Below are 10,349 nucleotides of genomic sequence, written 5' to 3' on the forward strand. Positions count from 1 at the left end.
ATTTGCAACCATAGTAAAACAAAGATTTATATTTTTGATATTTATTTTATATATTTAAATGCCATTTAACAAAGAAAAATCAACCAAAATAATAAGTTGTGACACGCGTGTCATAGGTTCGCCATCACTGCTCTAGAAGCTCCTCCAATTATGGCTGCTCACCGGCTGCTCACCGTATCTGGGTGGGACATTAGGGGCATGTGTGCACATTAAAACTTCACACTCAGGACTGTTGAACCCTAGTTCCTCAGACCTTTCGGAACTTGCCACTTCTTTTTCTTTTTCTCCGTCACACGTGCTCTTGGGTTATCTCAGGAGGCCTGTGACCATGTTAGTGAGTTGTTAGGAGGGTCTGGGCCACCTGACACTTTCTTCCTAGAGATTTTACGAACTAGACATCGATTAACAGTCTTCAGCCACATTCTTACAAAATGTTTGTGTTTTTTAAATTATCCCATCTTTCATGTAGTCACGTAGAAAAGAAGTGAAAGCTATAAAAATAGTTTTCTGAATTACACTTTATAGAATGTTGGGTGAAGAGAATTTAGAAGCCAGAATGTAAAATTAATTGGTATGTAAGTGACCCATAAGGAAGAATAGGGCGAGCAGAACTGCGAAAGCTTGGGGTCATAAAGCTCTGATAGGCCACGCTGTAGACTAGACTCGGTCCTTCTTTAAAGGAGACAGAGATTTAGACAAATTTCAACAGTATCAATACTTTATAAATCTAGGAAGTTATGGAATAAAAGCATGAACCATTTAGGAGGACTTTTTTTTTAGAGCTTCTAAAGGTACAATTTACTTGTTTTAAAAATTCTGACGTCTGTAATCAACAATCTGTTGTCGCCTGCTGAAGTTCTGTAGAGAGAAGTGAATCTAGACACGAGCTTTGTTTATGGAATACTGTCTTACAGACATGTTGTCAAATTGTAGTTTTCAGAGGAAAACATGTTTTTCTTTGAAACACAATTCTGAGTGTGGTAGACACAATGATGGCTTCCAAAGATGTGCATGTCTTTTTTTAAATACATATTTGTATTGATTTCAGAGAGGAAAGGAGAAGGAGAGAGAGAAACATCAGTGATGAGAGAGAATCACTGATTGGCTGCTTCTTGCATGCCCCACACTGGGGATCGAGGCCGCAATCCTGGCATGTGCCCTGCCTGGGAATTGAACCATGACCTCCTGGTTCATAGGTCGATGCTCAACCACTGAGCCACGCTGGCTGGGCAAGATGTGCATGTCTTAATCACTAGAGTCCATAAATGTTACCTTTGGTGGCAGAATGAATTTTGTGCCTGCGATTAAGGGTTTTGAGATAAGAAGGTTTTCCTGGAGTATTCAGGTTGCCCTAATGAAACTGTAAGATTCTTTATAATAGGGAGACGGGAGGTGAAGGTCAGAGTGAGAGGAGAAGGTCCAAGTGATGTGGACCTACGAGCCTAGGTTGCCAACAGCCTGTGGAAGCTGGAAGAGGCAAGGTGCCTGGAGACTCCAGAGGAATGCAGCCTTACCGACCTGTTTGAGACTCTAGCCCCAGAGCTGTGAGATAATAAGCATCTGTCATTTTAAGCCACTAAGTTTGCGGTAATTTGTTTTAGCAGCAACTGGATATTAATACATTGTGGAAGCAGTTTAGTCACTCCTCTCAAAGTTGAGTGCCCGCTATGTGCCAGGCAGTGTTCTAGGCACCAGGGGTCAGCAGGGAGCAAAACAGACCAGCCCCCCTCTCCTTCGGACCCTCCCCCCTCCCTCAGCTCACCTAACCTTACATTCAGAGTGCCTTGTGCTGCTGTGAGAATAAAAGTGTCAAACAATAGAAAATGATTGGGCCACGTGCTGCAGAGGGGCTCATTTCCATGTGTGCCTGGGAGGGTGGCACTGGTCTCAGGGGACCTCTCTGAGGAGGTGACATTTAAGCTAAGACCAGAGTGATCAAAAGGAAGCAGCCATGCTGACTTCTGGAAGGACAGACACAGCAAGTACTGTGTGCAGAGAGACTCGCGGGGCGGGGAGGTGTGTGGGGGGGCTTATTAGGATGACACCACCACTTAGGGTCACAGAGCAGGAGGTGGTGGCTCAGACCCCCTGCTCCCCCACCAGCAGGAAGTCCTCGAGGTTCTTTGCATACACATGGGACAGGAGGCCTCCTTGCCCAGTCACTGCCCATCCTCTGCTGCTTCCTAACAAAACTCCACAGTCTGCTCTGAGAGTGAGAGGAGCCTTGGCTTTCAAAACCATGCCCTGAAGCCGTGACAGAGTCAACAATTCCTCTTCGATGGTCACATTCTACATAGTCTTTGTAATCTGCAGCACCGTGAGGAGCCAGCACAAGCCCTTCTAGGCTCAGACCAGGCCTCTGTATGTGTCTCATGGAGGAGAAGTTTTCTGTTGCTGGCTTCTTAGGAATGAGCAGCGAGAGCTGAAAATCACCCGTTCCTTCTGTTCGCTCTCTGTCTCTTGGAATCTTAACAGTTGACCCCGGTTTTGGAGAATGTTTATTCCTCTCACCTGGCTTTGCCAGCAAAAGAGCAGCCCAGAAAGGGAACGTTGCCCAAATGTGTTGTAATCTTTTGCACCCCCTTGTGCCTTCAGGGGTCTGAGAGGGTGCAGCTCAGAACAGGACTGCAGCTGGGTGCTGGGGCTGGCATTCGTCTCTTCTCCTGCATCTTTAGAAAGTAAAACTACTCACCCTGTTCAGCTACTCACATTTTAAAATTGGTTATATATGAAACTGAATGCAATTTCTGCCTTGTGAAATGTGTTCTCTAATGGTCTTGATTCTTAATTAGGTCCTGATTTCTTGAACCCCCAAATAGTCTGCCATCTAGAAATAATGTAAGTGGCCGTAGGGGCCCATCCCAAGCCCACCCGATTGCATGGGCGCAGGAAACTCTGGACAGGTGTATGGAGGTTCCTACAAAGTCTGTGTCGAATTGGAAATGTATGTGTGGAGGGGTCTTTTGTTTTTTGTTTTTTTAATGAATAGAGTAAGGTAGTTACACTTAGTAATACCCATTCACCAAAAGGAAAGGGTGTGTGTTAAATCATTGTGTTTTTTGATGAATGGCTTGTACACTGAAAAATAAATTGGACAAACTGGCATAGAGCTCAGTGAACATGAAATCAGCTATTAGAAGAAAGCTTGTGAACAAATTCTGAGGCCGATATGCATCTTTTGATTAACGCCCTATCAATCATCCGCACAGCTACCTTCGCTAAGTCTCGCTGTAATCATTCATGGTTGCTTTCGGAAACACTGGCAGAAACTATAGTGCTGCAGAAACGGAATATTATTACTGATTCCTCCCTAACTTACTGTGAACAATGACTGTTTTCACCATGTTTCTGCTTTCCTTTATTACAGAAATACAATACGGAATGAAAGGAGAATTCCTCCCAGCCTGGTGAAATTCTCCTAGGGTATTCTTAATGATATTCAGTCTTAAATGGGCAAGCTATTGTAATGTGAGGTTCTCTGAAGGAATAATAGTAATGTAATCCCCCTGAAGTCGCCTTTTAGAGATTGTAATCAAATAGGCAAAATGTGGAGTCACATTAATGAACAGAGTATATCTTCGGAATTATTGCTGAAAGTTGTTGAAATGGTTTGAATTTTGTTATTGTAATTATTATATTCTCAGTTAATGTGCCTAACAGCAATAGTAATTAACCCACCAGATTGTAAATTTGCATGAATTCTACCTCTGACATTACAAGAAATCCTGATTTTTTTTCTGTGTATTACACAGCAGGATGGGGGAAATATAGAGAGATATATTTTTTAAGAAAGACATTTTCATGAATGCACTTATAATTTTTCATGCACTTTTAAGCCATTGGAAAATTCCTCAAGGGCACTTCATTCTTTTAAGAGGATTTGATTCCTAAACTACGCTGGCATGGAAGATAATTTGGCACTGCCTACTAGTCTTTAGGAAATAGTGCGGTTTCCGAATCTACTGTAGCCTGGGAAATCCTGTGGCATAATGAAGCAGTGACAGGCATTAGCATGTATAATGGGCTTTAATAGACATTTAATGCTGTTTAACTGGGAGAGGGAGCTGTTCTCTCCCATTGGAATATTCCTCCATCAAAGCCCATTGATCACCGATTGCGCCCAGGAGAGGTTAATCCATCAGTTTCTGTAACCAGACGGCACTGATGGAAATTCTTTAGGTGGCATTCTGGATGAACCAAGCTTTCCATCTTTACAAACAAATGAGTGATATGACAAGCATGGTGTTCAAAACACATTTAACCAATTGATTTTCTTTCCTCTTGTAATAAGATCTGGAGACATATGAAAGTGCACAGTGTGAGCCAAGATTAAAGGAATTGCTCCATGCACAGGAACATATGGGGTTGAGAGCCAATAAAAGTACTATAAAGCTTGTAGTCACCCATTCTCTTTTTTATATAAAGTTTGTTATTGCAATAAATAGCTGTTATTGAGCCAATGCCTTTTGTTTCGTTTTCCTGAATCTTATTTCAGGTCTGTCCTGTGTGTGTGCACACATGCGCGTCCTGTCATCTTTCTCTTGGAAGTTCTCAAGATGTTTGTCAACCATTGTTTTTTACCTTCTAGTTTAAACAGATGGACCCAATATGATCTGGGATGGTAAAACCAGCTGTCAAGGTGCAAACCTGAGCTGCTGCACTAGTCCCCATGGTCCGTGTAGTGATGGTCTCTTGCCCTTTATTTCTCCCATCAGCCCTGCCTTGAGCTTCACCTACCCTTCTGCGCCTGTGTCTCTCCACGTGCATCAACAAATCTTAAGCCGACAGCAGAGCTTAGGCTCGGCCTTTGGACACAGCCCTCCGCTCATCCATCCTGCTCCAACATTTCCAACACAGAGGCCTATTCCCGGGATCCCGACGGTTCTGAACCCTGTCCAGGTCAGCTCTGGCCCTTCGGAGTCCTCACAGGTGAGAGAGAGACAGCTCGATGAGCTGGTCGGTCTTGGTAATCGTAGAGGAGAGCTGTGCCACTGTGCCAGCTCGTCTTGGGCACGGTGCCCTGGCATTCTCAGCACTTCCATATTACATGCAGCCTGTCCTGCCATCTCAGGGCTCTGGTCTTCCATCTTGATGAAGATGCTGTGTGTGTGCTCCTCAAGAAACAGCAGCTTCTTCCACCAGAGTCCATTGATCCTCGGGGGAAATGTGGCTACTTGATGAGGCTGCCCCCTGAGCTGGTGCTGTCTCTACCCCCACTCAATAGAAATGCATTCAGGAATGTGTGGCTTTCATTTGGTCACTGTCCACTGGCGCTTCGAATTGTGTCATACTCCAGAGTACGAATACAATTGTTCTTTTCTCCACACGGATCGTGCTGAGGGAAGAATCTGTTGCTCTAATTAAAGAACGTTGCAAACAGTTTATGTTGGTTTCCTGCCCTCCTCACAGCTTTGTTCTTCTGGAACTTGTTAAAGTCCAGGCCCCAGGTCTATTCTTCCAGCTTTCATTTTTATTATTTTTTAGTATTATTTTCTTTTTATGGTAAGACATCATCAATTTATTTTTTAATATGTTTTTATTAATTTCAGAGAGGAAGGAAGAGGGAGAGAGAGATAGAAACATCAATGAAGAGAGAGAATCATTGACTGGCTGCCTCCTGCATGCCCCACACCGGGGATTGGGCCCGCAACCAGGGCATGTACCCTTGACTGGGATCAAACCGCAGGTCAACGCTCTATCTACGGAGCCAAACCAGCCAGGGCTGAACCGCAGGTCGACGCTCTATCTATGGAGCCAAACCAGCCAGGGCTATTCTTCTAGCGTTTAAAAGCCTAGGGAGTTTATGCTCGTGAGGTAAAACTAGGAACTGCCTCATGAATGTATTTTCTGCTACCGCGGTGTTGGAACATTATCATGAGTCATTGTTCCAGTGCCAAACAAGCCTGCTTCTCTCCAGTTGCAGGTTTTAGCAATAGTCCTGCTCTTGATTACAACCTAATCTTTGTCTCTGTTCCTGCAACTGTGACCCGGCAGAACAAGCCCACGAGCGAGTCTGCGGTGAGCAGCACTGGCGACCTGATGCACAACAAGCGATCCAAGATCAAACCCGATGAGGACCTCCCCAGCCCGGGGCCGCGGGGGCAGCAGGTGAGGCGCCTGGGCTCTGCACTTGGCAGAAGGCCAGTTGCAGAGTTGGACTCAGTTTCTTTTTCCAGCTCAGAGGCAAACACAACAAGTGCAGGAAGCTGTGTGAGGTATGAACTATGGTTCACTGAGTAAGTGGTTGGGTTTATGTGTTGCTGACCATCGATGTGACCGGGCTTCAGTCCCTAATCCCGATCTTGGGCCTGAATTGTGAGCTCCTGGTCCCAAGCCTGAGCTGGGCAGAGCTAGTGATGTTCTCTATACCAGTCACGTTTTTATTCTTACTTTGCCACTTCCCACTTGGCAAGAGAGCCTGGGGAACAGGGAGGGATCAGGCACAACTCACCTCTATTCTAAGGCGACTTAGATTCCAGTCCTTTACTCAAAGTCCTGAAAGGATGAGGTCCTCTGAGCCTCAGTTTAAAGATGTGTTTCTCACCTCCTGGGGTCCTCTCGCCTGACACAGGAAAGAGGTCAAGGAATATCAATTCCCAGAAATAAGGGTTGGACAAGAATCTGGACATCCACAGGATCTGGATCTTGCTATGGCCAGGCTGCTTCAGCCCCAACCTCAGACCACTTTAGCCCAAATTTTTGTTGTAGTGACAAGCTCTTTGAAGATGGAATGATTGGGTGTTGTGGGTTCTGAAATTCATCCTTTTGCATTTTGCTAGTCGACATCCTTTCTGGTCACACCTCAATGCTTGTATAGTTTTTCTCATCTAGCCTCAGATTAGAACTCGAATCTGCACACCAAATTGTCTCCCAGAATTATAGAAATTCTTTGTATTTAAATTACTACAAAGCTGCTTAGAAGACTAGGAAAGACTATACCCATTCCCCCCACCCCAAGTCCCAAGCTTTAGATGCCATGGTTCTGGGGCAGAGAGTGCAACATTAGATTTCAGAAGTTGAACCAAGAAGACATTATTCCTATAAAATCCACAAAGTGCCTCTTAAGAGCAGCCTCCAAGGGCAAGGAAAGCAGAATTAGAATTACTGGTAATTATTTCCCTGGATTCCAAAATATGAGAATAAACATTAATATACTGAAAAGAATTTAACCAAGAGAGAAAGACCCATCTTTTGGGTAAAGATGACATCATCTAGTTTAATTGCTTTTCTTATGAGATGACATTTTTAGTTGTTGTTTTCACCGTCGTATTCAAGGATAGCGGAGTTTGCCTCAACTTCTTATCATCATTATGGTTTGGACTGTTGTCCTTAATCACAAGTGAATAATCTCGGAAGGTGTATTTGATAACTCTGAAAAAATACACACAAATGATTCCATATGTTTGACTTCTTCCATTCACAAAACTTAGTTAACAGACCTGGGACTGTTTTATTTCCATTGAAAAATTTGCATCAGGGGGAAAACATCTAAATTAAGTTTTCGTCTTTTTCTTCTTTCATTGTCTGATTTTTTTCCTCTGCCTTCCCCTCGCCTGTCAGGAACAGCCGGAAGTAACCGCCCTGGTGAAGGAGGAAGGGGACAAAGATGAAAGCAAGCAGGAGCCTGAAGTCATCTATGAGACCAACTGCCACTGGGAAGGTTGCACCCGGGAGTTTGACACCCAGGAGCAGCTGGTGCACGTAAGTGAGAGCGACTCGCCAACTGGGCTTTCCAGCTACGTGCCCTTTCTGCGGGATCAGCTCCCCTGACCCTGCACTGCGTCGAGTTTCTTAGCTAACAGTGCTCCGAACTGGAGAGCCCTTTATGACTTTCTGAGAATAAAGAGAAACGCGGAGCCCTGGTGCCTGACCTGTGCAGTCAGCTAAAGCTTAGTGTAAAATTCAATAAAGTCTTCGATAGAGAGTGTAATGACTCTGATCCTGTAAGTCAGAGAACACTATTTTGAGTTAGTGACTTGGATGATTATTGAGTAATAGTAAGCTGGACATGAATTATGATTAACCTTTAACCAAGTTTGAGTCTCCTTTCCAAGAGTAACAACAGAAAAAATTGTAGAAGTGGGGGATTCCTTTTTTTTTTTTTTTCCATTCTACTTTCCTTTCCCAAGCCCTCAACCCTTCAGGAATCTCCCATTGTTTTATGCAGCAATTAGTACTGTATGTGAGATAGGTGGATGCTTGGGGCAAGCCATTAGCAATTTCTTGACTTGAGGCCAACCCTTGCAAGCCTAATAGTTTCATGGAAAAAGAGATGTGTATTGTGCAATGATGTGTATTGTGTTTAATGATGTCTGTTTTTGAAAGCTGTAATATGGTCAGGTTGAGAACCTTCTCTTGCCATCCTATGTTCTGAAATCTTTTTCCCTTACTTATTCCCGTGTATTGTTTCAAATACTGCAGCGCTCCCCACCCAACGCTCATACCTGATGAACCACATGCCCTTTGCCAGTGTTTCATTTTATTTGGCACTTTCTCTCAGGCCTGTGGAGTCTCCCTGGCAAATGTGAGCAGGAGAAACTGAGATGGAAGGGCATTTAGAAAATCAAGAAGAAGAAAAAAAGAGGTAGCTCACACACTCAGTGCAGAAAGACAGGGTCCCGTGGAGGCATTGAGGATGGTTTGCTCAGTGTGGCAGTTTCAGAAGCGTTTAATCTGATGGAAAATCTGACAGAACAGCTTTTATTTCGACTCCCTAACCTCCATATGCGCACTCATCCTCTTTTCTTTCCCAGTAACTTTTTATTTTTCAATAACCCATAGTTCTTGATAACTCTCCTCTATTTAACCGCTGAAATGATAAAATTCCTCACACATCCCACATGTCTTATAGGCGGCATGAGCCTTTGAAGTGTCTCTTCTGCACCATGGCTCATCCTGGGGAATATGTTTCACACATTGCAGTTTCGTTATCGTGTTGAATGTATGATTTGCTGGTTTTGCGATCGGTTATGTGCAGATTGTTTTTAGGATTTAACAGGACCTCAGCAGGGTTGCTCTCCCCTCTGTTTCTTTTTCAACCCTGTCTCCTTGTAATGGTATAGGGAGAATTATAGATTTCTCAGCACAGCAAGAAACCAGAAAATCAGATGGTTTTAATTAAGGTATATTTCCAAATTTTTCCATGAACTTCATTTATTTTTTTTCTCTTTAATTTGATGCAAGTGTTATTTTTCAGCCAAGCCCGATTTAATGGCCCTTTATTCTTGCTGACTGTTTTTAATGGAAACCACAGACATTGTCATACTAACGGGGGAAAAGAGGTTTTGAATTTTTATTTTAATGTGGAGAAATATTCCCCAAAATGAGAGTGTGCCAAGAATACTGTGAGCGATATAATGAGTGCCCGACGTAAATGAGGGAATTGTGCGGGTAACAACTACCATCAGAGACTAGATGTTGGCAGTGCTTGTTAAAATGTCCTTGTGAGAGGCGAGGCCACCGTCTCCTATCTCCTTGTCTGTGGATAAGTCGCTGTAGTTCCCAAGGCGGGCTCTGACTGTGGCTCAGCCATTATCAAGTGCAGAATGAAAAAAGAGCCTACATTTCAGTAGGGGGCGTACATTTAAAGGGAATTGTGGTGGCCCAGCCGGCGTAGCTCAATGGTTGAGGGTCGACCTATGAACCAGGAGGTGATGGTTCGATTCTCCGTCAGGGCACATGCCCAAGTTTCAGGCACGATCCCCAGTGTGGGATGTGCAGGAGGCACCTGATCAATGATTCTCTCTCATCATTGATGTTTCTATCTCTCTTCCCCCTTCATGTCTGAAATCAATAAAAATAAATTAATAAAATGAAATAAAGGGGATTTGTTTTGACTAGAGGCCAGGCGTGAGGTAGTAACTTAAACTTTGTGCTGCCTACTGAACATGAAGGCTGTTTCAAACCAGTGAATATTGCAGGTTTTTGTATTTCATCTCAGTGGCGGAAGGCTTTAGGCAGTGGTGTTGTTTCTAACAGAGAGATCTGAGTAGCTTTAAGGAAAGGCTGCTTAAACTATCAATTAAATGACCACCATGTTTTCTGTTTTGTTATAAACATATGAATGAATACAGTAATTTTTTTTGAAAAATTCCAAATAGCTGGAAGAATTTATGTCAGAATTAGAAGGAAAGTTAATATATTATCTGCTTGACATTAATTTTAGTCTGATAAATTATATGATTAAATAAACTTAAGTGAATTAAAAATGATAACTTACAACAGCATAAATAAAGATACTAGTTTATATCACTTACTTGCTACCTTTTTACTTGTTATCTGAAGTGTGGAAATTCCAAATTTGTGCCTTTAAACTGATTTTACTTTGCATGACATAAAAGCACCTTCAT

General features: G+C 43.3%; 1 protein-coding gene across 1 annotated transcript in view; it reads left to right on the forward strand.

Annotated features, from left to right (window-relative positions):
• GLI3 (GLI family zinc finger 3) overlaps positions 1-10,349 on the forward strand; it is a 253,966-nt gene that overhangs the window by 183,293 nt on the left and 60,324 nt on the right. The window contains exons 7-9 of the mRNA XM_006757245.2: positions 4,716-4,929; positions 5,995-6,108; positions 7,561-7,701. Of these exons, the coding sequence (XP_006757308.1) occupies positions 4,716-4,929; positions 5,995-6,108; positions 7,561-7,701 (469 nt within the window). The remainder of the gene's footprint in view (positions 1-4,715; positions 4,930-5,994; positions 6,109-7,560; positions 7,702-10,349) is intronic.

The sequence above is a fragment of the Myotis davidii genome, unplaced genomic scaffold (genome assembly GCF_000327345.1).
Source record: "Myotis davidii unplaced genomic scaffold, ASM32734v1 scaffold573, whole genome shotgun sequence".
In the NCBI taxonomy this organism is placed as follows: domain Eukaryota; kingdom Metazoa; phylum Chordata; class Mammalia; order Chiroptera; family Vespertilionidae; genus Myotis; species Myotis davidii.